This window comes from Xenopus tropicalis, chromosome 3, assembly GCF_000004195.4.
Source record: "Xenopus tropicalis strain Nigerian chromosome 3, UCB_Xtro_10.0, whole genome shotgun sequence".
Lineage (NCBI taxonomy): Eukaryota > Metazoa > Chordata > Amphibia > Anura > Pipidae > Xenopus > Xenopus tropicalis.
Genome location: NC_030679.2, coordinates 78150038 through 78177040, shown reverse-complemented (window position 1 = coordinate 78177040; position 27003 = coordinate 78150038). Strand labels below are relative to the sequence as shown.

General features: G+C 38.7%; 1 protein-coding gene across 4 annotated transcripts in view; it reads left to right on the top strand.

Moving 5' to 3' along the window:
- Positions 1–26283, top strand: part of gsap (gamma-secretase activating protein) — a 73320-nt gene extending 47037 nt beyond the window's left edge. For 2 of the 4 annotated variants that reach the window (XM_031899025.1, XM_012960012.3), the window contains exons 20-31: positions 1498–1614; positions 3857–3915; positions 4330–4361; positions 7412–7473; positions 8171–8266; positions 8524–8594; positions 10424–10533; positions 16986–17105; positions 19024–19085; positions 21418–21522; positions 24844–24946; positions 25513–26283. In XM_031899025.1, the coding sequence (XP_031754885.1) occupies positions 1498–1614; positions 3857–3915; positions 4330–4361; positions 7412–7473; positions 8171–8266; positions 8524–8594; positions 10424–10533; positions 16986–17105; positions 19024–19085; positions 21418–21522; positions 24844–24946; positions 25513–25610 (1035 nt within the window). In that variant the 3' untranslated portion in view covers positions 25611–26283. The remainder of the gene's footprint in view (positions 1–1497; positions 1615–3856; positions 3916–4329; positions 4362–7411; positions 7474–8170; positions 8267–8523; positions 8595–10423; positions 10534–16985; positions 17106–19023; positions 19086–21417; positions 21523–24843; positions 24947–25512) is intronic. The other 2 variants (XM_012960013.3, XM_004913025.4) reach the window with 2 other exon arrangements.
- The last annotated feature ends 720 nt before the right edge of the window (positions 26284–27003 follow it).

Below are 27003 nucleotides of genomic sequence, written 5' to 3'. Positions count from 1 at the left end.
TATTATATCATATTAAGACACAACCTTAAATATCTATGACTCCACTTCCCCTGTGGATAGCACAGTAACCCCCGGCACATAATTACACATGTTAGGGACCATTTAATGACTTTTCAAATGCTAACAAACTCCCAGAACAAACCCCTGCCAGGTTCACCTCCCACATAGGGCAGACAGAGTATGGCACACACAGGCAGCATAGGACAGGCAGAGTATGGCGCACACAGGCAGCATAGGGCAGGCAGAGTATGGCGCACACACAGGCAGCATAGGGCAGGCAGAGTATGGCACACACAGGCCGCATAGGACAGGCAGAGTATGGCACACACAGGCCGCATAGGGCAGGCAGAGTATGGCACACATGGGCAGCATAGGGCAGGCAGAGTATGGCATACATGGGCAGCATAGGGCGAGCAGAGTATGGCACACACAGGCAAGGTAGGGCAGACAGAGTATGGCACACACAGGCAGCATAGGGCAGGGAGAGTATGGCAAACAAAGGCAGTACTCTGCCTTCTCTATGCTGCCTGTGTGTGTCATACTCTGCCTGCTCTACCCTGCCTGTGTGTGACATACTCTGCCTGCCCTACCCTGCCTATGTGTGCCATACTCTGTCTGCCCTATGCTGCCTGTGTGTATGGCACACACAGACAGCATACACTGACACAATGCTGGAACTGCTCCTACAGTCTGCTGTGTGAACAGGAGAACAATGTGGGTGATTACAGCCTGAGCCTGAGGTGTGAACAATGCAGGGGGTAAACAATGCAGAGATTAAAAGGTGTGAACAGTACAGGGGATAACATATTTAAACAATACAGGGGGATGACAGCCTGAATATGAGGTGTGAACCATGCAGGGGGCCATTTAATCTCAGTACTGATACCATTTTGAAGCTTTCACCAAGGTAAACCTTCAAAGCAGCCAGACAGGTGGGGGGGCCACACAGAGGTGGGTCGCGCGCCGCCAGTTGGACAGCCCTGTCATAGACTATAGAATTTTTTTTTTTTAATTTATATATTTTCAATTTTAACAAATAAAGCTTGATATAATAATATGAACATTAAAGAAAGAATAAAAAAAAAAGTCAGAAGAAAGGAGAGTTGTAAGAAGAAGTAGTCTGCAATTTAGGCTTAACTTGTAAACATAGCAAGCTTTTAAACGTAAAAGGAGAACTAAACCCCTCCCAGGTACAAAAGCCCCCCTTAACTGCCCTGCATTGACCCCCCTCACCTCTCCCTTCTTGCATAGCCTATAACTTTAAAAAGTGACCCTATAGAAAAACCCAAGCTAAAAAAGCAGAGCAGCGCAGCACTGTACCTGGGCGCCATCTTCCGTTTATTAGAAAATGTTTCGGGACTCGCCGCCGACAGGGACCCTGCTTGATCATGCGCAATTGGGGCTATCTAGGAATCACCAACATGGGGCATTCTTGCATTTGCCTACATTTTATTACTGTTCTTAATTTAATAGGGCATCTTTGTTTTATTCATATAGATTGGTATGTTTAAAGGATTCTGGGAGAAGTTCCATTCTGAGCTGGAATATATGAAACATACTCACCACAATAACCCTGTGCACCGAAGAGATTGGTGTAAACAAATTGCTGATGTGGTATGTCACAAATAATTTTTTACTGATTGCCACTAAAAATATTTTAGAAAATGAGGTTATTGTTGCAATCCAGTATGCTACAGGGTATGTTCAGATCCATACCAGAATGACAGAACCATAATGGAACCATTAAAGCTAACAAGATGTTGAAAATTATAGAGCACAATATATATAGCTCACACTCTTTGAAACATTGATGCTGAAATATTTTATACAAAACAGGTCCAGCCTGTATACTGTTATTTCTGGACTTTTATTCTTTGTCAAACCTAAAGGCTCTTGTAATGCTGAGGTATTCATTTTAGCAAGATTTTAGCTGAATTTGTATCGATGTATTTGTAGAAGCATATTTACCTGTTGTGCAGCTTAAACATGCTTGACCATGCTACGTCTTGTCTAAGGCCCTCAGGGGCGATTATTAAGCAGGAATATGTGCAGTGGAAGCCAACCTGATTCTGACTTTTATGCTTCTGGTCAGGATCCACCAATATGAAGCTACAGAAAAGATGTGACTTAACCAGGACCACTATTTGTAATCATAAGGCCCAACACTACTAAGTTAGAAGGACCCTCCCCTTTAGAGAACCTATGTTGTTATGCCACCATTCACCAGGGCCCCCTGGGTGGTGGGACCTAAAAAAGTTGGGAGATTTGTCGCAAGTCTTTTTCGGCGATTTCGGGAAATCGCGCCGCCCCGTGTGCCATCCCGCTGGCGACTTACATGTTCGCCCGTGGGATGGTGGGTCATGACAACTCGGGGAGATTAGTCGCCCGCGAACAGGGAGTTTTGTCGCGGGCGACTAATCTCCCCGTGTGTCAGAGCCCTTAATGGACAGGGTTCTTAAAGGAGAAGGAAAGGCATATTGGCATTTTACTGCCAGTAGATTAGCCTCATTAGTGGAAGCTAGAATGCTGTAACGCTTTTCCTTACGTGGGTAAACAGCCCTAGAAGCTCCCTCTGTTTGCTTAAGATAGATAAGATAGATTAAGATAGATAGAGTGAATTTTTATGGGGGGGGGGAGCCAGAGGAGGGAGAAATGAGAGAGCTTTGCAGAATTGGGCCTGGGGAATGAAGGATTTTTCAGAGAGGAAGTCTGATACATAAGAACATGTTTACACAAAAGAACACAAGAAATCCTGTGTTTCTTTTGAAAGTTCTGCAGCTTTTCTGTGAGTGCTTATGGTTGTATTTACATAGACCTTTCTGATGACGCTTACTTAGTTTTTACCTTTCCTTCTCCTTTACGGCCGAAGGATTATCTGACATATTTAAGAGAAAAACTAGTAGTGGATATGTCCCATTTAGACTTATTCTAAAGACAACTTGGTCTAGAAAGGGAGGCCCCACTGTACAGTGTTTGGGGATCTGTGGATATACTAATGCTCTTACAGAACGAGACGTTTTAGAGTAGAAATGGCAATTCCAAAATTGAGTTTGTGCTTCTTGACTTGGCATCTAGGTTTAAAAACGTTAGACTTTTAAACTTTCCTCCTTTTTAGAAAAAAATGAAGGAGAAATTTAATATTTTTGCAGTAGAGAGGAAGCCTGGTGGCCTATTATTGCTAAAGGACACCCTTTAGCAATATTTTTATTTTACAAAAAAAAGTTAACTAAACATTAATAAATTATGAATTATGGAAATTATTTTCGAGAAACTCCAAGTTTTTCTGGGAATAATAGCGAAGTTAAATTGCTTAGTAAATGTGCCCCGTGGTCTGCCCAATGAGCAGAATGGCTCATTGAGATGGCTAATATCAGCAATTTTACAGGCAAGCAGTAAATTCTTGGCAAGAATTTATTATTCAGCTCCTCTTGTTCTGCCTTGAAGAGCATCATTAAAATTGGTTTGCCATCAATATGGATTCATGCACCTTTGTTACAGTGAAGTAAGATTCTGTTTAGTTATTATAGAAAAATGTTAATGTTGTGCTTAAAATAGACATTATGGGGTAAAAGGGGCAGACTCTGTATCTGGTTGTGGGGAAGGGAGCAATGTGACCTGTGACATACTTAGGGGGGCAGAGGGCAGAAATTTTTTTTTAGCAAGGAAACTGGAGCCCCTGGACTTACATCTCTGTAATTCAGAGCTTTCTAGATAACAGGTGTCTGGGTAAGAGTTCCCACACCTGTACTGCCAATCTCCGTTTAGCCCAGCTAAATCAAAACCTATCCTTACTTCTAAATAATATACGTTGTAATTTGCTGCCTTATCTGCTGAATCAAGATTTTTTTTAATACAGGACACACAAGAATGGAGGAATATTATTTATCAGCGCAACATTTTGGAAAATGCAAAAAAGTTAGTATCATTTTTTTGCTTCAGTGTTTTCTTTTTTCAATTTAATTAATTTAAATTAAATTAAAATTTTAATTTAACTTAAGGTCCACAAAACCTTAATATAAGATGTTATAAACACAACACAATAAATTATGTAACATTTACTAGTGCACCTTATGATTTGTATTTTTGGTTAAGCAGATATTTATTCTGTGTACTATTGAAATTGTTGTCATCAGAAAACTTTTGCAAATAGTTTGTAGATTGGCAAAAGGACAACCAACAAAATAGAAAGTACATAAATTGTCCCAGATTATGACGGTTCAACATCATACTCAAAGTCAAGTTAAAGCAAAGCTTAAATTTAATGCAGTTCAGATGATGGGACTATGTTATCGCACAAAAATTAAGTTACATATTTTCTATTTTTTTTAGAGTTATTTTAAACATGGAAACATGGAGTTCTGGTAAGAAAACTTTACATTAAGTATAATGAAACCAAAAATGACAAAATCAATTTTTAAATAATAAAAAAAAAAGTTCAAATTCCTTTTGTAGTGTATGTAGTATATTATCCACTAAGCCTACCAAAACATTATTTAAATATTTAAAGAAAAATAATAGGATTTTTTGCCATTAATATATAGTTACATAGTTATATAGTTAAGTTGTGGTGAACAAATAAAACAAAGTCCATCAGGTGAACCCAGCACACACATTAACCTATCTTGACCTATCTATACACTCACATACTGTGCATAAACTATATATACCAACATCAATACTAATTGTAGATTTTAGTATCACAATATTATGCTTGTTCAAGGAATCATCCAAACCACTGTTAACAGAATCTGCCATGACATGAAGGGCATTCAACTTCACTGCCCTAATATGATTATATGAAGACTTCTAGTACAATGAACTAGTACAGTGTGTTATTACAGAAAAAAAATCAAGGATGCATGTTTGTAGGACACTATGAAAAATGGCATTGATCTGTTTTTGGAATTTGATAATGGGAAAATGTCATACTATTGCCACTGGTTGCTATCACCAATTGAAAATGCATCTGTAGAGGAAATTATATTGTTTGGCCAATTCATTTAAATTTATGGAATGTTATAAGGAGTGAGGGCTTGTGTCAACCTTCCTTTGAGGCACAAATAGTGATTTAGAGTAAACAGGTTTGGGATCCCTTATCTGGAAACCTGTTATCCAGAAAGCTCAGAATTATGGGAAGGCCAGCTAACATAGAGTCCCTTTTAATCACATTAGAGGGAATCTATTATCTGTAATTCTTGGAACTAAAGTCTGCCCAGATGAAGCCAGATGAGTGGTCTTCTGGTTTTCTGGAACAATTAAAATGAATTAGTTAAATAGGACACTATAGAAAATGGGCATGCCATGTTACAAGATTTTTCTGGATAAAAGGTCCCATACCTGTTAACTTGTTTCTGCTGCATAGTAAATTCTTCTCAGCCTATTTAATTAGCAAATGAACTGTGGAAATATTGGTATTTTAGATGAAAATTTTAGAAGATTTTATGAAGATCATGCTATCGCACTATATAAAATCATGTAAAGAGTTTTAAATTGGTGCTTACTGAAGCTATATCTCATAGTATGTTAAAGAATGTATTATTCTTAGCCACTTTTCAATCAGTCTTCATTTTTTATCTATCCCAACACTGGAAATTGCTAATGTGGTGCCGTTATTTAAAAAGGAATCCTGCTCTCAACCTGAAAACTATAGGCCTGTTAGTCTGACATCAGTAGTAGGAAAGCTTTTGAAGAGGATAATAAGGGATAGGGTACTTAAATACATTACAAATCACAATACTGTGAGTTTGTGCCAGCATAGTTTTTTTGTGTAACAGATCTTGCCACACTAATCTAATTGCCTTTTATCAGGAGGTGGACAGGAACCTCGACTCTGGGTTGGCAGTGGATGTCATCTACTTGGACTTTACTAAAGCATTTGAGACAATGCAGCAAATAAGGTTAATAATACAATTGAGGGATATTGGCCTGGAACATAATATTTGTATATGGATAGAGAACTGGCTGTAGGATAGATTACAAAGAGGTGGTAAATGGATCATTTTCTAATTGGACCAGTGTGGTTAGTGGAGTACTGCAGGGGTCAGTCCTTGGTCCTTTGCTTTTTAACTTGTTTATTAATGACTTGGAGGTGGCCATTGAAATTGCTGTTTCTATTTTTGCTGACATTACTAAATTGAGTGAATCTATAAGTTCCATGCAGGATATTGCCACTTTGCAGAGCGATTTGACAAAATTGGAAAACTGGGCAGCAAAATGGAAAATGTTGAAAGGTGCAAAGTTATGCACTTTGGTAGAAATAATATAAATGCAAGTTATACACTAAACGGTAGTGTGTTGAGGGTATCCTTAATTTGAGAGGGATCTGAGGGTTTTGTAGATAACAAGTTGTCTAATTTCAGGCAGTGTCATTCTGTGGCTACTAAAGCAAATAAAGTGCTGTCTTGTATAAAAAAGGGCATTGACTTAAGGAATGAAAACATAATTTTGCCTCTTTATAGGTCCCTGGTAAGGCCTTACCTTGAGTATGCAGTGCAGTTTTGGGCTCCAGTCCTTAAGAAGGATATTAATGAGTTGGAGAGTCCAGAGACGTGCAACTAAACTGGTAAAGGGGATGGAGGATTTAAAATATGAGGTTAGACTGTCAAGGTTGGGGTTGTTTTCTCTGGACAAAAGGCGCTTGCTTGCGAGGGGAAATTATTACTCTGTACAAATACATTAGAGGGGAATATAGGCAGACAGGGGATGCTTTTTTTTCCATAAAAACCACCCAAGGCTATTGTGATACTAAAATAAGGGGTATCATGCTGTGTAAAAAGTGGAGTTTAACATTACCGGTGATGTTGCTTATAACAGCCAATCGGATGCTTTGCTTTGGTTTTCTAACTGTTGAAATCTAATTGCTGATTGGTTGCCCTGGACAACATCACCAGTAATGCTTCACCCCACTTTTTACACAGCATGATAAATATAACCCTTAGTATTAATGTTAGTATACATAGTTTATGTATGTATGTATATAAATAGTTTGTTATGGGTCTGTATGTGTCTACTGGGATTCACTTTGAAGGGTTGAACTTGATGGACTTTGGGCTTTTTTTAAACCCAACGTAACTATGTAACCTCTTTTCAGCTTTCCAAAGGGGATTTAATGACCCCAGCAGCTAAAAAAAACTATTTTGAGGCTACAATTTTATTTTTAATATTTATTACTTTATTCAGGCCTCTCCTATTCCTCTTCCAGTCTCTCATTTAAACCTCTGCTTGGTTGCTAAAGTAAATATGGATCCTAGCAACCAAACAGCTGGTTAAAAACTAAACTGGAGAGTTGCTGAACAAAATGCTAAATACTTCATAAACCACCAGAAATAAAAAAGAAAAAAAGAAGCCCAATTGCAACTTAAATTGCTATATGACATTTCAACTACATAAGTTGTTTTCAAATCCATTGTAGATCAGAGAATTGTGCCGCTTCATCAGGAAGAGGATTATCTACAGAAAGACCTCATGTGGCTGGTATGGAATATCTGTATTGGCAGAAATAATAACGGGTTACAGGCATAGTTTCTCATTCAACATGGTAAAAATAACATAAGCTAAGACATGTTCTTGTATTTTTATGCACTTCATATTAAGCACACAATGTGGGGCTAATGATGTACAATAAATAAATAAAAGTTGTTAGGGACAATTCTTGACTTCTAGTAAACCTTGTCAGCTTTAACCTGCCGAGTTTTTCTAGCACCTTTTTGAGGATTTTTTTCTTTAATAAATATTGACTATTCATGGTTCTTAAGAATATTCACATTTGTGTATTTTGCTGCGTTCTTTCTCTAATTATGAAAAAAAATGCAAACTCAGTGTAGCGTATTGCTCGCATTACACAAAATATCCCAAAATTCCCTTTTACATACATTTTAAAAGAGAACAAAACCCACCCTTGACCTCAGGCCCTTTCATACACCCCTTACACCACCCATTACTCACACAAATTAAACGGTGCAACATGGCGTCTGTCAACCCTGTTGCACAACTGCATTTTTTAAACAGTTTTCCAAGTCTTCATATCTGTGTAGTACCTAACAGGAAGTGCAGGTATGAGGGCCATTGGATGGGGCCTGGGGTTGGGGGTAAGGTTTTGTTCTACTTTAAATATATACCTGATGGTAGGATAGGCAAACACACTATTTTTTACTTTTCCTCTGTTTTTCAGATGACGATTAAATTGAAGGATCACCTGTCACAGCCTTTGCTTCATGTTGGAAAAAATAACATTGATAAGATTGTTCTGGATTACATTTCAAAGCAGGTGAATAAAAACAAATGCAAAAAACATGAAATAGCTTTATGTAAAGAACAATTGTAAATATTGAGGCTGGATATTTTATGCTGTATTTCTGAGCAAAATGTTACAAAAATAATATAAACTTCTGCATATCCTGAATCACAGTCTCAAGAATTTTGGACCAAGTACAGACTGCCTATCTTATATCTGGTTGTTTATTGCTTAGATCCCATGCTATTTTCATAATATGAGTACATTCATATTTCACTCCTTTCTTAAAGTTAGACTTGATATGCCTGATACTGGAAGTTGTGTGGAAAAAATACAACTTGGATCTATATGCATTCTCTTTGTAAGTATTTCTTTGATCAGTTTGTTTTTCTCCTTGTTTTAGTGCTTTAAGAAAAAAAAATAACAAAATTGCAGAGCAGAATAATTCAGCAAAATTAGGGCTATGGGGTATGAACATTTTGTTTGACGCTGGCAGCCAGCCAGAAACAATGGTGGATAAAACACCTGTCACCACCTCTTACTGCTTTGTGGAAATTCAGAATAGTGCTTTTTAAATTAATTTGTCAGGAGTGATGACAAGTGGACACAGTGCTTTGATCACCTCTGCCTTAAACTGAAGAACACCAATGGGCCTCAAAGTATTGGTGGAGGTCTGAAAAGAAACCAGCATTGAAAGTAAAAATTAATTTTATACTGATAAAGCAATTTCACATCTATTTTTGAGGACTAAATGATTCTATATGTGTTGGAGAAAAATCTGAAATTCATCCTCAAATTCTGAAAAGTAATTTAAAACAGTTCATTAGTAATGAGTGAATTTTTTCGCCAGGCATGGATTCTCAGCGAATTTCCGCATTTTGCCAGTGGCGAATTATTTCATGAAAGTTCCGTAAAAATTTGCCGCAGAAAAATTTGGTGCACGGAATGTTTCTTTGTTGCGTGTTCAATTGGGTGCGGTCCCGTCATAAAAACACGGGCGACAAAAAATATTGTGCAACAAATGCATTTCGCAAATTTTTTCACCAGTTCGAGAATTTTCTTGCCGTTTCGCGAATTATATGGCGAAACAAAACGGGACAGATTCGCTCATCACTACTGTTCATAATGTAAGTCTTGGCACATTTGAGCTTACGCAGGGAAGGAACAAACCAGTTTAATATCTAGTAAAATAGAGTAGTTGTATAAATCTTCATTTTGTCTACATTTTAGACAACTCGATCATATTTGTGCTTGTGTCATACTTCTTATTAAGAAAGAAGGAAGCTTCAATCACGGGGGGGGAGGGGTGCACAATGTTAGGCACCCACAGTGATTGGTAATCACTTACCTGATACCCTAGGTTGGTGCTCCTGTTAGCAGAAAACTGTACCGGCCCGGGATACTTCTGTGCGAGCAATCTATTCCCTTCCTTATTTTTTCTTCAAAATCCCAGGGCCGATGCATGTGCAGTCGAGTGCAGAAAAAAAAAACGACTTTTTTTTTTTGTTAAAGTTCAGCTTTTCTCTACTGCACATGCACACCACTGAAAGAGAGAAACAGGAAGACGATCATTTGCACAGTAGTAACCTGAGCCAGTGCCGTTTTCTGATTACAGGAGAACCGGACCCAGGGTATGAGGTAAGTCATTAGAATTACACAAATTAATATTTGGCACCCCCAGTGATTAAAGGTTTCCTGCTTTTTTTAAGCAAAAGGCATGTTTTACATATACTAAGTTGAATAGGCAGCCATATAAAGTATTTTTTTTTGGCAGTTTTGTTGCCCATGAGGGAGCATGATTACCTTTAGGTGACAAAACAGATATCTTCCTATCAAATGAGATACGCGATAATGGTATAATAAAAAAAGACACTTAGGCATAAAAATATGAAATTAAGAGGAGAGATTAGGTCGTGGTTGTTTTCCCCTTGATTAAAGGCTTGTGTGGGAACATTACAATCAGTTGCATTACTATAGAGTAAGCAGATGCCGCAGTCACTGGTGTGGGGATAGGGGGGTTTAAATTAGAAATCCCTCCTTCACGGCTACTCTTACCTGCCTTGGCGGGAGCGGGGGACGCAAGCGGGTGGACAGCTGGCGGAAGGGCCACTCAGTACATTAGAGAACATTACAGAGAGATAGTGGGGGATCTTTAAAATACTTAAAAAGCAAATACAAATGCCCTTATAGCCTATTTATTTGTAGTAGTTCAAGAGGATGTTCTTCAGACTATTCTGCCTTTTACATGATGTGCCACATTTCAGAATCTGCAATCAAACTGGGCATGCCTCTTCCACCTGGTAAGCATGTTGTTATACATATATGTCATTTTCACTTGCTAAAATGTTACAAAATATGTAAGTTACTGTCCATTCATAGGTAGAGTGTGATTTTTTTTTTATCTGGGAAGGCTAAAGTTGGCCAAATACAGACAAACTTGCAACTAATGACCATACAGGCTAATTTGTTAATTACTACATAATTTGTCCGTTCACATGTGTATTTTGGTGTATATACTGTACATATGGGTTCATTATTGTGCTTCAACAATCCAAAAAAAAAATATCTAAATTCAAAGGTGTGGTTCACCTTTACCTTAACTTTTAGTTATAGAATGCCCTATTCCTAGCAACTTTGCAATTGGTTTACCTCAAAGCAGTTCTAATGTGTAGCAATGCACAGAGATGGCTGCCTACACACCTATATTACAACCAAAAAAATACATTTGTTGGTTCAAGAACACAATTTTAAATTATTTGCTATGTAAACAGTGTAATTTAGAACTAAAAGTATACCATAAAAATCATGACAGTATTCCTTTAAAATTTGCTTGATATGTTGTGTATAAAAACCTCAGTTCCCTGCAAGAAGACCCACTCTTGCTCATTCCTCCTTCTCCCTTTACATGGTGCACTATGAATACAGGTCCACAGAAAAACTCACAAGTGGGCGAATACTGTGGCTTCCTAGCATATTATTTCTTACCAGTGACAGGCACATCCAATGACCCAAGTTTATTGATCCAAGTATATTGTATTCTGTTTAATGCGCCCCATAACGACGATGCATGTCTAACCAAACCCTATGAACGTGTTATTCATATTGTACTGAGCCGGAGTTAATAGCACTGCGTGAGTGCAGCAGCAGCAGGTGCCCCTGTGTGCAATTAACTTGTGTGCCATTACCTACATGTGAAAGGACTGTGTGAAGGTCATAAGCCAAGGATTCCCTGAAATGTTAGGCCTGTCTCATCTCTTCCCTGCCGATCCCTTACTGATGCAGAGTTTATACCTTAACTAAGCAGAGGCGCGTCTCATAATGGAAGCGACGGTATGGCGCTTGTGATGTAGCGCGTGTCACATCTCTTCCCTTGCAGATCCCTTACCGATGCAGTGACTGGGCGCATAACGGTAGCGTTGCTACGGCGCGTGTGATGTAGCGCTTGTCACAGGTGATCCCTTACCGATGCAGCGGCTGGGCTCTTAATGGTAGCGCAGTAGCGATGCTACGACGCGTATGATGCCTTGCATGTGCGCGTGCCTGTCTGCACGCCCGTCTGTCCACTTAGGTGCGTGCAAGGAGCGCATTGCATCAGTGAATCCATAGCCAACCCAAGTATATACCCGAGTATAAGCCGAGGCTTACTTTTAAAGCACATTTTTAGTGCTCAAAAACTCAGCTTATACTCGAGTATATACGGTACATTATTTTATTTTTTTTGTATAGTTTTTGAATTATTTGACTTTCTCCAGCTTTCAAATCTTTCATCACTAACCCTGGTAGCCAAAAACTATTGCTTTTTAAGGCTACATTTTTATTATTATTAATTTTTATTACTTATCTTTCTGTGCTGGCCTTCTACTATTCATATTCCTATCACTGCTTTAAAATGCCTGGTTTCTAGGAACCAGATAGCTGCTAAAATACCAAATGGAGAGCTGCTGAACAAAAAGCTAAATAACTGAATTTTAAAAAATTAAAACCAGCTAATTGCTAATTGTCTCAATGTATCAATGCCTACAAAAATATGAAAAGTTAATTTAAAGGTGAACTAGCCCTTTAAAGGAAAACTATACCCCTAGAAAGTATGAAAACTTAACCAACAGTTTATATTATGTTAAGTGACCTATTAAAGAATCTCGCCAAACTGGAATATATATATCAGTAAATATTGCCCTTTTACATTCTTTCCCTTTATCCACCATTTAGTGATGGGCTGTGTGCTCAGAGATCACATGACCAGAAATAATGTAGCTCTGACTGTAACAGGAAGTAGTGTAGGAGCAAAAGGCAGAACTCTGTCCATTCATTGGTTGATGGTGCCTAGCAGTATGTGTGCCTTGGCTTGTTTGTGTGCACTATGATTCCTATGATCCCAGGGGGCGGCCCTTAATTCTTAAAATGGCAATTTTCTATTTAGGATTACCCAGTAGTACATACTACTAAAAAAGTATATTTTTATGAAAATGGTTTATTTAGATAAAGCAGGGTATTTTACAGATGAGCTTGTTTATGCAATATATTTTATAGAGACCTACATTGTTTGGGGGTGTCACGAACGCCACCACAGACGCACGTGACCAGGCGGGCAGCTGTAAGGGTTAACACATCAACTACACAGTTTTTGGCTAACTCATGCAATCAAACCCCAAACAGCCCCAACCCGCCTAAACTTAACAAACTGCCACCACCGCGTTTAAAGGCCGCAAGCACCCAAATCTAGAGGTTCTATTGCACACTGACACTTCCCAGAGGCAAATCACCCCAGACTCCTAGCTAAGCACTCTAGCAGACAATGCAAGTTAGTCTACAGACAACACACAACTTTCCCGCAAGCAAACAAAAGGTTAAGCAGACACACTTTCCTTATAACTATATATAAGATTATATAGATTGTAAGCTCTACGGGGCAGGGACCTCCATCCTCTTGTGTCTTTGACTTTTAACTTATTGCAACTGTTACTGTATCTTGTATTTATTTGTATTTATTGTTATACTTTGTATTTATCCATTATCTTATTAACCCCCCTGTTTGTATTAATATATTCTACTGTACAGCGCTGCGTACATAAGTAGCGCTTTTTAAATAAAAATATACATACATACATATACATACATAACTAGCAAGGGGTTAAACACATTTACATACACACTCTTCTTAAGGCATAAAGGTTCAATAGAGCACAAAGAAAAACTTATTAAATTTCGTATTTAATATTCCAAAGTGGACAGTGCATATGTTATATAAAAACAGTGAATGTTACAAACAGACATACATGTTGCAGAACAGTTAAAAAAATAAAAAGGGATAAAAATGCAGAAACCTACATACATCACCAATTGAATGATCCTATGTAATTCCTGTTTCCGGGGGGACGGAGAAATAGCGACATATACCTCCCGAGCAGCTCGGTCCCCAAAGGCATGTATCTTCCCAGTTGTCTGGGCCATTGATATACAGTTCACAAGGTTCACACCTCCAGTTTACAAAGTTCACGCCCCCATCCAATGAGAAAGGTGAGGGCGGGTCAAGATTTGGCAACTGGCTGTCCTACTGACATTTTTTATTTTCCAGCTATCCTTAAATACTTATGGGTGTTCACCAGAATTATAGAACCATGTGCATTATGTGGGAAATGGAATTCTCTTTTCATAGACACCAAACACCCCAGGCCTAACCCATATTATTCTGGTTTTATCAGAATATGAGATAATCCCACAATGGATCATCATAACACGGGAGTGTTTGGAGTCTGTGGGGAGCTCTAGCTACAAGCTAATGACTGGACGCCATGATTTTTATCTTTAGTAAAAGGTATTTATTTTATGGGCCTAGAGAAATATTAGCTAAGAATCTAAGAAGAGACAGTCCCCCCCCACTGTAGCACAGGTATGATAATTTGGTTACCTTGTTGATTAATTCTGGCTCTTCACACCTCGCTAGCCAGCCCGACTTAAGTGTAATTTAGGGTGTATTCGTGAATTACCCCCTACCGTGACAGGGGGTATAGATTTTCAATATATTTGTAAAAAAAATCTATCTATATTGCTAAAAATAAATTAGCTTTTGCAATGCATACATACAGTTAATTTGTTGTTTTTAGCAACATATATAGATTTTTTTTTTTTTACATAATATATTAATGCACTGGAATGTTTTTTACCTGTACATAAAAAAACAATGTTGTGTGTATGTGATTTACAAGCAGAAAACACCATTCACCCCCTCCCAGCCCCCAGGTTTGAATATAAGTTTGTGTTGGTGACCACTGCTCCAGTTCCATTGCTGTGCTGCCAGTGCTGGGTCATCTGGTGCAGTCAGTGTCCTTTGCAGAAGTCCATGTGTTCCCAATGAATCTTTCACATTAAGGCGCCCTCCCTGAACATGCGGTTTGTTACACCAGCCTCTGACAAAATCCAGTCCTGTGAAAAAACTTCTGCTATTGAGCACAACAATGAGGACTTGAAAAAATTTTGGGGAAGCACACTGATACCTGCTCAGGACATTAATACTTTTGGTAAACATTGTTTAACATAAGGAACATTCCAGTGTGTCTGTGTAATGGTTTATCAGCTGATAGTTAGTTACAAAGAGCCAAGTGCTCAGGATCTGCCGCTGGGTTTCCGTTCTCCCACATTAAAATGGGTTTGCCACAGCCCTACCATAGGCCCTCCCTCTGGATCAGTAGGCCAGTCAGTGAGGCCACTTACTTTTTTTTATTTTTAATAGCCGATTATCATTTCAGGCAGGTTAGCCTCTTCAAGCCTTAATAAAAATCCACCGATGCGCCTGTTTAATGCAGAATGTTTATGCCACTACCTTATTTCATTGACATTTATGCATGGGTGCCTTACTCCATTTTTTGTAAAACATAAATGGTAGAGTATTGGCTAACTGAAAAATGTGTATGCAAGGGCCATCTTTACTTTACAGTATCTCAAAATGTGCATACTATTTCCTGTGTGTACTTCAGACGATGGCAACTGGGGTGGAAGGGGGAGGAATAGTAGTCTTATGGACATATAAGTAAAAATTGACTTTCGTGGTAGGCCAAAAAAAGTCAGTAACTGTCTCTCCTCACATCGCATATTAAGATGTTCCCAGTATATCATATTCCTTTGCTTGTGATACACAATGAACAATGTAAGTGACCTGGGCCAAAGTAACTGCATTAAGTTTATGTTGTTTGTTGGCCCGTTACACGCTACCACACCTCCAGTGGATTTCAGTTATTTGTGCAATCAGAATTAGCTGGATATGCTCAGTTAGAATGCTTTGCGGCAGTGGCCTGGATATCGACATATGAGTGCATTTCCTGTTAGCAACTAGCATGTACCTACTAGTTGATGCGTGGCATCTATGAATATAAATTTGGTGTATCTGCAGCTTGCCCAGAGGATTAGGGCAATATTATGCATGATCCGAAACTGCTAGCGTCTCTTTTAGGGCAAGTATTGCTCGGGACTTGTACTTTGACATTACAGGCATTTTCCACATATATAATTTGTTACGCATCTTGCTTTCCTTACCTCTCATTCTACATATTTGTGCTGCTATCTCCTCTTTCCTTCCCCTGTAGCTTCACCCTTTCCCAGTATTTTCCATTTTGGTGAGCTATGATTGATTTAAAGGAGAAGGAAAGGTAAAAACTAAGTAAGCTTTATCAGAAAGGTCTATGTAAATACAGCCATAAGCACTCACAGAAATGCTGCACTGAGAAAACACAGGATTTCTTGTTTTCTTTTGTGTGAACATGTTCTTGGGTATTAGACTTCCTCTTTTTTTAGGGCTTTTTCAGGTTTGGGGCACAAGTCTGCTCAGTTCTCTCCTCTCTCCCCTCCCTTCTCCTGCTCCCCCCTCCCATAAGAATGCATAAGAACTCACTTCCCCCCTCCCTTAGGAATTTGTGATCTGAGCTTCCAATGGCTATAACTGCATCAGGAAGCTACCAAGACCAAGGTAAAATGGCAGCTGTTATCGGAGGGATCTTCTTGGGCTCTTTATTCAGGTATGGTAAAGCTTTCTGCAGAATAAATATAGCGTTCTAGGTGGCATTAATGTGGCAAATCTATTGGCAATAAAATGCCAAAATGAATTTCCTTCTCCTTTAAGGTTCGACAACTGCTTTTTGTGTATGTTTGCACTGTTGCCTAATAACAATTTGGCAGCCATTTGGAAAGGATATATGTGTTTGTTGGTTAAATACATCTCCAGTTTACCGTATAGTTTATCCCTTTATGTGCCAGTTTTTATCTGCTGTTGAGCTATTTTTCAACAAAGAGCTCAAGTATTGTAACTTATTTGGATACTTAAACCAGTTTAGTCAGGGTTGTTCTTAAATTACAAGGAATGGATTGGATAAACCAGACATAAGGATAGAAGGCAAAAATAACTATGCTGTCAGCGTCTGTATATGGCCAGTAATCTATCACATTTTCTTTGATTTGTGAATTCCAAAATAGCCTTGATTTAAGTACTTAACCCATATTTACCACTTGTAGACTTGTTACTCAGCAGGTTTATTTTGCATTATTTCAGTAGTTAGAATCAGAAGTGCAGTTTATCGCTAGGGATATTGTTCTAATAGCAATTACATTTACAAACAACTCAAACCACTGAATGTTTGTAATGTGTATACTGGAATGTATTTATATTGAAAAAGCATAGTTATACCAGTAGTGATACAGTAAAATGCTTTTTACAGTTCTTAGTTTGAAGATCTTTAAGTGTATATTTTATTTTGTGTTTTAGGATTCCAGACACTACATTTGGTCCTGGGAGTTCGATGCCTTCCTCTAGGAAATCTTCTGCATTATATAGATGCTGGAATTCTACAACTGACTGAAGCTTTTGCTGTCAAACTTCTAAAAGGTAAACCTTATCACTTATGAATGCCTGCTATTTCTATATGTTATGTACACTTTTTCATCCTTAAAGAGGACCTGTCACCCTAAGAAATAATTCCAAATTCTTTTCTTTCATGTTAGTTGAGCAAAATAAACTTCATTTACACTATATAGATAGACTGTTTTCTTCAGTCTTGGAACTATTCAATCACAGCAAGCAGGCAGCTGCCATTTTGTGGACACTGTTAGTAAGGCAAGCTTTGCATCACACCAGAATCTTGTTGGAGGACCAGATGCCCATACCCATGCACTGGCTACATAATTACATACCTCCCAACATTTGAAAAATGAAAAGAGGGACAAAAAGATTTGGTGCGCGCAGCGCGGCAATTTTTGACCACGCCCACTTTTGTGGCCATGCCCCAATTACCACACCCCATCCATTTTTTTTTTTTCAAAAAATTCTCCTTTTATATAGTAGAAATGACAGGATCAGACGCAAATGTGCTATTCCCTCATACTGTACTACCTAAGGAAAACAATATAGCAACTCCTACATATAAAATACAAATATAGAGAGAAGGCAGTGAGTTATTAGTGAGTTATAACTATCTACCAGTTTGCCCCCCCATACACAGTGCCCCCATACACAATGCCCCCCATAGAAAGTTCCCCCCATACTCAGTGCCCCCAATTGAGACAGTCCCCCCATACACAGTGCCCCCAATTGAGACAGTCCCACCCCATACACAGTACCCCCAATTGAGACAGTCCCACCCCATACACAGTGCCCCCATACACAGTGCCCCCAACTGAGACAGTCCCCCCATACACAGTGCCCCCAATTGAGACAGTCCCCCCATACACAGTGCCCCCAATTGAGACACTCCCCCCATTCACAGTGCCCCCAATTGAGACAGCCCCCCCATACACAGCGCCCCCAATAGAGACAGCTCCCCCCATACACAGTGCCCCCAATAGAGGCAGCCCCCCCATACACAGCGCCCCCAATAGAGACAGCCCCCCCATACACAGTGCCCCCAATAGAGACAGCCCCCCCCATACACAGTGCCCCCAATAGAGACAGCCCCTCCATACACAGCGCCCCCAATAGAGACAGCCCCCCAATACACAGTGCCCCCAATAGAGACAGACCCCCATACACAGTGCCCCAAATAGAGACAGCCCCCCCCCCATACACAGCGCTCCCTTCTTCTTTGTCCCCAGTGGCTCCTCAGTGTATGCAGCTCCTTCTCCGGCGGTCCCAGGCCCTTTTATAAGGTTGCGCTCGTGCGTAATGACGTCACACCCACGGGCGCAACCTTATAAAAGGGCCAGGGACCGCCGGAGCCGCTGGGGAAGAAGGAGCGCCAACGCATCGCTCTGTCCCGGGTAAGTCAATGAATGTTCCGCATTTACATAATTTATTACGGAAATGCGGGACATTCATGGAACTATCCGGGACAGCGGGATGCGCTCTAAAAACCGGGACTGTCCCGCGGAAAGCGGGACAGTTGGGAGGTATGTAATTAGGTGATGGGGAGGGAGGGGAAAAGTGAAAAGTGCAGTGACATCTAGGAAGTGCAGAATGGAAAGCTAAAGGTATTGACTGCCCTGCCTCTATGCCTAAGGCAAGTTACATTGTAGTTTGGCTTTTAGAAATAGCTGTGCATATTAGTTCCTGCCTTCTGCACAAGCAAAACACTATTACAAACATATTTTTATGAGCAACAGCAACAGAATAGTCTAAATGTTATGTTACCTTTTCTTCATCCTTCAAAGTTTGCTGGGTCATGTTGGCACTTGCACTTTACAGGTAAAGGTCCTTGTCTGACAGATCTGTCCTGTTACATTAACACATATTAATGTGTCTGGAAAAATACTGTTACGTTCTGAGAAGATCCTTATGACTTTTTTATATTCTATGTTTTTTATATGTTCAGAACTGGATGACAATGAAAGCAATGAAAAGTTAAAATACAGCATTATTGTACGTCTTCCTGAGGTATGCATTACACTTAATTATACACAAGAGGGCTTAAATCTTGTGCTCTAAATCCAATTAAACCAGCAATGCAAGAATGTTTGTTTTTACAGTATGTTTGTACAGATTTCAAGGGTTACATTATTCATTAGGCTCACTTGATTCATCAGAGCAGACTGGGTGGACACATTAATGCTTAGTGCAGATAAGCATAAGCGGAAGAAACATGGTTAGACACCTTTAAAGGGATAATTCACCCTTAAATTTTGGTGACATTTTGAGACAGTTTGCAATTTGTCTTCATTTTTCTTTTTGTTGTTTTTGAATTATTAAGCTTTTATTTTAGTAGCTCTTTAGTTTGCAATTTCCGTACCTATTTTGTTGCTATGGTCCAATTTACTGTAGCAACCAGAGGCTTGAATGAGAGAATGGAAAATAAATAGGAGAGACACTGAATAGAAAGTTAGGTAATAAAAAGTAACTGTAACAATAACATTGTAGGTTCATAGAATAGTAATACCTTTGCTTCAGCAGTCAGTTACCTCCATTTGAAAACTGAAAAGAGACAGATCAGGAACAAAACTTTAACAAAAAATGATGACTTCACTAAATTAAGTTTTGGAATTCCACTGAACAACTACTTACACCTTAAAGGAACAGTAAAACCAAAAAATGAATGTGTATAAAAGTAACTAAAATATAATGTGCTGCTGCCCTGCACTGGTAAAAGTTGTGTGTTTACTTCAGAAAGTCTACTATAATTTATATAAATAAGCTGCTATGTAACCATGGAGGCAGCCATTCAAAGGAGAAAAGGCACAGGCACATAGCAGATAACAGATAAAACATTATTGTATTCTACAGAGCTTATCTGTTATCTGCTGTGTAACCTGTGCCTTTTTTCCAGCTTAAATGGCTGCCCCGGGGCTACACAGCAGCTTATTATATAAATTATAGTAGTGTTACTGTAGCAAACACACCAGTTTTACCAGTGCAGGGCAACAGTGCATTATATTTTTATTACTTTAAAGCTCTCATTTTTTGGTGTTACAATTCCTTTAAGTTTCCATTTGAAGTTTTAATCCCCAAATATTGCATGTGAAAACTTTTGCTTCCTTAAATTGTTTAGCACTTTTAAAGGAGAACTAAATCAAATAAATATGGCTAGAAATTGTACTGAACTTAAAGTTTCAGAATTTCTATAGCAGCAATGATCCAGGCCTTCAAACTTCTCAATGGTCGTTGGAAATTATCAAGCAGAAAGTGAGGCTGAGCTGTTCACATGCTAATTGATTGGATTTCAGAGCTGCAATGTAATGTGAATCTGAATAAATTACTAATCAGCCTTGTGTCAACCTCATGACATTTATGCAGTATATTGTGAGTGGGTCCCTAAGCTCAGTAAGTGACAGCAGCACAGAGCATGTGCAGTGAATCAGCAGAAAAGAAGATGGGAGCTACTGGGGCATCTTCGGAGGCACAGATCTTCCCTGCTAAAGGACTGTGATTGCCTTGGGCTGGTACAGAAGCACAAAACATAATGTACAGCATTTCTATCCTACATCTTTAGTTGAGCTTTAGTTCTCCTTTAAACACTGTAGTAACATATCTTATGTTTTCACTGTTCAGATTTTAGTATGTAGCCCAGTCCTCTTATACATACACTACAGCAGCTACAAATGCATTTTTTAATCATTCCTTATCTCCCTGTATGGATCCTGTTTGCTCTTTCACATGACAGGGACTTATTGATGCCATGTGTTTGAGAGAAAGATGAAGACTGCTGACTTAAAGCATGAAGGTCAAAGGCAGATTTTGCAGTTACATCATGTTAGAAGATTTCATGTCTTGCTTGAACCACTGAATATAGTACTGCATTGCCATTGCTTTTGTACTTTATTCGATGCAAAATTAAGTATTTAGCAATACAGCTTATGGTTAAACGGTACTATATTTATTCTTCCACCTCTCCCCTGTTTTCATTGGACACTTAACCATCAACTTTAACTTCAACTTAAAACTGAAGATTCTTTTTAACATATTAACCTTGCAGTGTTTGCTACTTGTTTCCTCTGGTCCGAACACTCTGTATACATATTTTGTTAAAAATTAGCTTTCAGTTATCTCACAAGGCCAAAAGCTTAGGAATGTTCAGCTCTTAAAGTCCTTTGTGTGTTCCACTTTCTGTGCCAAGCAAGGAGAACACATGGGGCGCCAGGATTTCCTGCATAAACTCACTTAGGGTTAGGAAATCCTCACCCTTCTGAAGATTTAAGAGGTCTTGCAGAACTTTTGCATACAAGACACCTGGAAGGATTGCATGTTTTTTAATTGTTATCATTTTCCCTCTCAGAGAATTTGCCAAAATATTCATCGCTTATGGGATCATGCCATTAGTAATAACTGCATCGCCAGAAAATATGTTGAACAATTATTGTGCAAGCTTAAAAAAAGGGAGGTAAGTAGTTGGAGAACATTACAATAAAATATGTTTGCAGATATCAGATTGCCAGGAAATAAGGTTAGGTATGACATGTTTCCATGGCTGCATTATATTGCATGTAATATCTCAGCCCAGTGAAACTGGAATGGTTAATTACACTTATAACGATAAATTAATAACTATTTCAACACTGTTTATATGGACAAAGTAACATAGTTAGGTACTCAAGCCCAAGCATACACATAACCTGGGCAAACTTTTGCCAGTGGTAGTCATTAGGGATGCACCAAATCCACTATTTTAGAATCCAGCCAAACCCCAGATCCTTTGTGAAAGATTCAGCTGAATACTAAACCAAATGCATATGCAAATTAGCATAAGGAAGGGTTAAAGACAACCATGCGCTTTGGGCACAGTAAAAAAATTTCAGCTTCTCTGGAAATGTGAAAAAAAGTGTCATGTTTTAGAATCTGTTCGGCCTAATCCAAATCCTGCTGAAAAAGGCAGAATATTGGATTCGGTGCATACCTAATAGTCATACCAGAAAATATAGAGTGAGCTTTTTGTCTTTTATTGCTTTACTGATATATTTGTACAAGCAATCCCAGAGCTTAATAAGCTGTTATAATTAGACCCCTACCCAAGTTGAAAGGGACTGAAAATGGGACATAACATAACTGAATAAATGACAAAGAAAGGTAAAAACTAAGTAAGTTTTATCAGAAATGTCTATGTAAATACAACCATAAGTGCTCACAGAAACGCTGCACTGACTTCTCCGTCAAAAGATTTGTTGTGTCTGTAATTCATGTGCCAGAGACATGCAGCTCTCTGCTCTTTCCCCTCTCCTGCTCCCCCCTCCCTCAAGAATGCTTAGAACTCACCCCTCCCTTAAGAATGTGGATCTGAGCCAATCAGCAGGAAGCTGACTCATAAGGGTCTATTCATCAAAGTACCAGTTTAAATCCCCATTTGGGAAAAATTCAGATTAAATACGATAATTTCTGATGATCGCAAATATCACGAAAATGCTTACGAAGAAATCGTATTAGTCACGATAATATCGTATTGGCGATCCGAAAGTCACGAAATGTTCGTATCCGAACGATCGTAAACAGCAGGAAAACCTTTCCAACTTTGATCCATCAGTGCATGATTTTGTGTCAGCGGGGGCCTTCGGCACCCACGAGGTGGGAGGTGTAGTCAGGATCAAGGAGGAAGTCCTTTTCCAGCGAGTCCAGGCAAAGTACAGTTTCGGGCAAATCCAATAGAGAGGTCAAGTCCAGGCAAAGGTCAATAAGGCAGGCAGCAAGGTTCAAGGTCAGGGACAGGCAGAGGATCAGCAACAGGCAAGGCTTAAGAGACCCAGGAACACAATAGTAATATTGAGCTATACTCGGGCATTGAACCTGGGTCTCTGGCGTTCTTTATTTTTGAATTTGGCGCCACAGCACTTGACGTCATCGCGCCGGCGTCCTTGCGCCCACGTGGAGCCCTGGGCGCCGCCATTTTGGATGCCGCTCCGGGAAGGACGCCGCCGATCGCACGGGGCAGGTAAGGGGCGCCGATCGCCCGTGACATTTTGGAAGCCTCCTATAGGACTCAATGGCACTCTGCAGCTCCAACCTGGCCCAAGGAAAGTCACGATACCGAAGCTTGAATAAATCCAAAACTTTCCTACTCAGCGCGACAATATGATTTTGTCGCACAGTACGAAAAAGTCACGCCAAATACGAAAAAGACGCAGAAAATACGCACAGTATGATCAAATACAAATTTTTTGTAATTCGTACCTGTCGTATTTTAATAAATAGGCCCCATAGTCTAACTAACTGAGCATGTACACTTGGTGTGGGTGTCTGTGCAGGAGCGAGGCATTATGGGAACTTTCTTTACACAGCTCAGCGTTTTTTCTTCCTGTTTGGCTTCTGATCATCTGAACAGATGAAATATGGGGAGACTTAAGGGTACTATTGAGAGAACTGAAGGTATGCCAGCAGCTTGAGATTAACTCTTTATTAACCTTTCCTTCTCCTTTATTGTACAATTGTCAATATAATTTTCCAGGCAAAAACAGGTCAAATTGTAAACTGGGATGGTATAACAAGGTAGCGCTGTACAGAATGTATGTTCACATAACAGTACAGGTATGGGACCTGTTATGAAGAATGCCTGGGGCCTGAGGTTTTACAGAAAAGGGATCTTTCCGTAATTTGGATCACCATACCTGTAGTCTACTAAAAAAAAAAAAAAACGCATAATTTAAGCATTAAATAAACTCAGAAGGATCGTGTTGATATATTGTACTGCATGTACTATTTTATTATTACAAATAATCATTTTGATTGGAGCTTTCTGTATAACGGGTTTACAGATCCTATACCTGTACATATCTGAAATTGCATATTTTATTGTTTTAGATGCTGAGGGAAAGTTGTGTTTGCATTTTGAAACCCATGTGGTAATGTTTGAGCAACCAGAACTGTGTCAGTGTTCTTATGTGCAGATAAAGTTGTTCCAATATTTGGTATGATGCACAGCAGCAATGTTGCAGGTGTGGTTACCCAGGAAATTATATTTGCTTAAAAACAACCATAGGAAAGAGTAAAAACCACAAGATATACTTTATTTTTACAATATCTTAATCTGTACACATTACATATAAATATATAATTAACTTTTGCATGCAGAGATGTACAGACAGAGCAGCATTTCGGGTGCCTTTCCCCATTACTGTGCAGCATGGTGCATTTACCACTTATCGCTGTAGTGAATGGTGTAATATTTTGCACTATGTTGAAAATACAGCACCATTTATGCCTTCTTAGATCCATGTATACAAGCACAGTATGTGTGAAAGTACTGTATTACATTTCTTAGAATTTAATTATTCTTTTTTTAATTAAGTTTATATTATCTTGTTGGTAAAACGAGAAGGCAGCACCTTCACCAGATTCCTTGTATACTGGATGCATGTCCAACTGTGTTCACTTCCACATGTCACAAAACATCTAAATCCTGGACAGCACTCCAAAGCCAATGGTAAAAATGCCTCTGGCACAGACCATTGCAGCTACGTTTCAGATGTACATTGCCCCTTTTTCAAGCTTAACAATTTAGACCTGAAACATTGCTGTGATGCTGTGATGGTCTTTGCTGATTATAAAATTAAACCATATTATAAAATTTAACCATATGAAAAAGTGGTTTTGGAATGTCCAGGATTTAGACTTTTATATAATATTGTGTCAGGCTGTTCTTATATAGTCTTTATCAATGCATTACTTTGATCAAACATGAAGCTACTATTTCATTTTGGAAACTTTTTTCCCCCAGTGTCACCTTGCAGGACAAGCAGCTTGTAGTCAGTCAGCATTGTCCATGAATTTCTTGCCACTTAACTACTTAATCAAGATGCTGTCAACAATAGAAGAACAAGGTACTTGCTGTTTTAAATCATTCTTTTCTCTAAAAAAACAAATTGTACACTATCTTAGAAAAAAATATGGGCCTCTTTGAAATCTGTTCTGCAAAATGTATATCACAAAATATGAACAACTTAAATTCCCAAGCAAGAGCTGAACTTATGCCAAACATGTGATATCTCTGAATCTGCCTGGAGTTCATCCCAGTGTTACTGCATGCTGGGTCCAGACTTCCATATAATATCACTATGCACTCTGAGATCTGGAATTTGTAGGATTTTGAGTACCATTCCCTAAGACTACTAAAACATTTAAAAACAAAAGCAGGGGTGGTGTAAGGCATGCAACATGAGCCTTACATTTATTTACAAAACTGATTTTCAGTATATCATGTCTCACCTATCCATTGCCTTATGTAAACATATATTGAATAAAAAAAGAGGCATTCTTCTTGTTTAACAATTTATTACATAAGTAAAATAAACTGTAAAAATATGTATGCAGATATGATCCCATGCATGATAGAGGGGAGGGTAAGCATCAGCAGACTTCTTACTAAATGTATTTGTCATTTTTTCAGCATTAAATCCCTTTGAAGAAGATAACATAGATGCTGCATTTCTGGAGGAAATCGCCTTAAAACAGACTACTGTCCTTCTTAGGTTACACAAAAGCTAGTGATTGTGCATCTATTTTTTTTCTAGTACGGCATTCAGTGAAATGTGCCCTGTACTTTTGTAGGCTATATCTGTATTGTGCAGTATTCAGGATTCAATAAGAGAGCAAGCATGCACACAGTACTTTCTCATAGTTGTTGTGGTTGCCATCTTTATATTATAACACTATCCATCTTATTACTTTCTGAAATGAACAGCTGTCTTAGCATATATGCGTAAGCAAGGGGTTTTGAAACTGGGTAAGATTGGCGCATCCGGTATAACTCAGAATTGGTCTAAAAAAAGTGCAGCTTTTACAGAAGCACTTTCCTGGCATGTTTGGATACACCAGTATTCATGCAAAATATAAGTAAATCAGGGCCCTTCTGTTTTGCTTTTAAAAGCAAACTTTTTATATCTCAGGATACCAGGAACAGGTGTGGCTTGAGAAAGGATAGGTTAAAAAAAAAAATATATATATATATATTGTATATAGATATGAAAACTATTGTCTGGAATTTTTGAGACCTGACGTTTTCCAGGTCGTTTTGTAAATTAGAGCTCCATACTTTAAAGCTACTAAAAAAAAAATTAAAACAAATAAAACCAATGCATTCATGTAGTTTAGTAATCAAATACAAAGTAATGTTTTTGTTATTACAGAGAAAAAATAAAAAAAACCTGCTGAAAATGGAGTCTCTGGAAACAGCTTTCTATAATTCTGACCTTTTTGGATATTGGGTTTCAACATTTAGTAGAGATAAAAATAACATTGTTGCATGTACTCATTTTCATTACCCATGACAAGACAATTTATGCTCTCACTGCTGGGTGCTAGAGCAGCGGTTCTCAACCTGTGGGTTGGGACCCCTTTGGGGGTCGAATGACCCTTACACAGGGGTCGCCTAATACCATCGGAAAACACATTTCCGATGATCTTAGGAATAATTTTATGGTTGGGGGTCACCGCAATATGAGGAACTGTATTAAAGGGTTGCGGCATTAGGAAGGTTGAGAACCACTGTGCTAGAGTAAACTGGACCCTAGTAACCAGAGCTACTGGAACTGCAAACTGCTGAACAAAATCCTAAATACAGCTGAGTTGCACTTTAATCTTTAATCCTGTCTACTTTTCATATGTCTGTTTGGTTCATAACTGGTGAGGTAGAGCCCTGTCAAAGAGGGTATTGGTTATTTCATTTTTTTCCTTCCTGGTGCTAATAAAATCTGAACAAGAAGTTAAAAAAAAACATAAAAAAGTAATTAAAAATAGAGAATAGATTGTCTCCCTTTATTAAAGGAGAAGGAAAGGTAAAAACTAAGTAAGCTTTATCAGAAAGGTCTATGTAAATACAGCCATAAGCACTCACAGAAAAGCTGCTCTCTCTATCAAAAGAAACACAGGATTTCTTGTC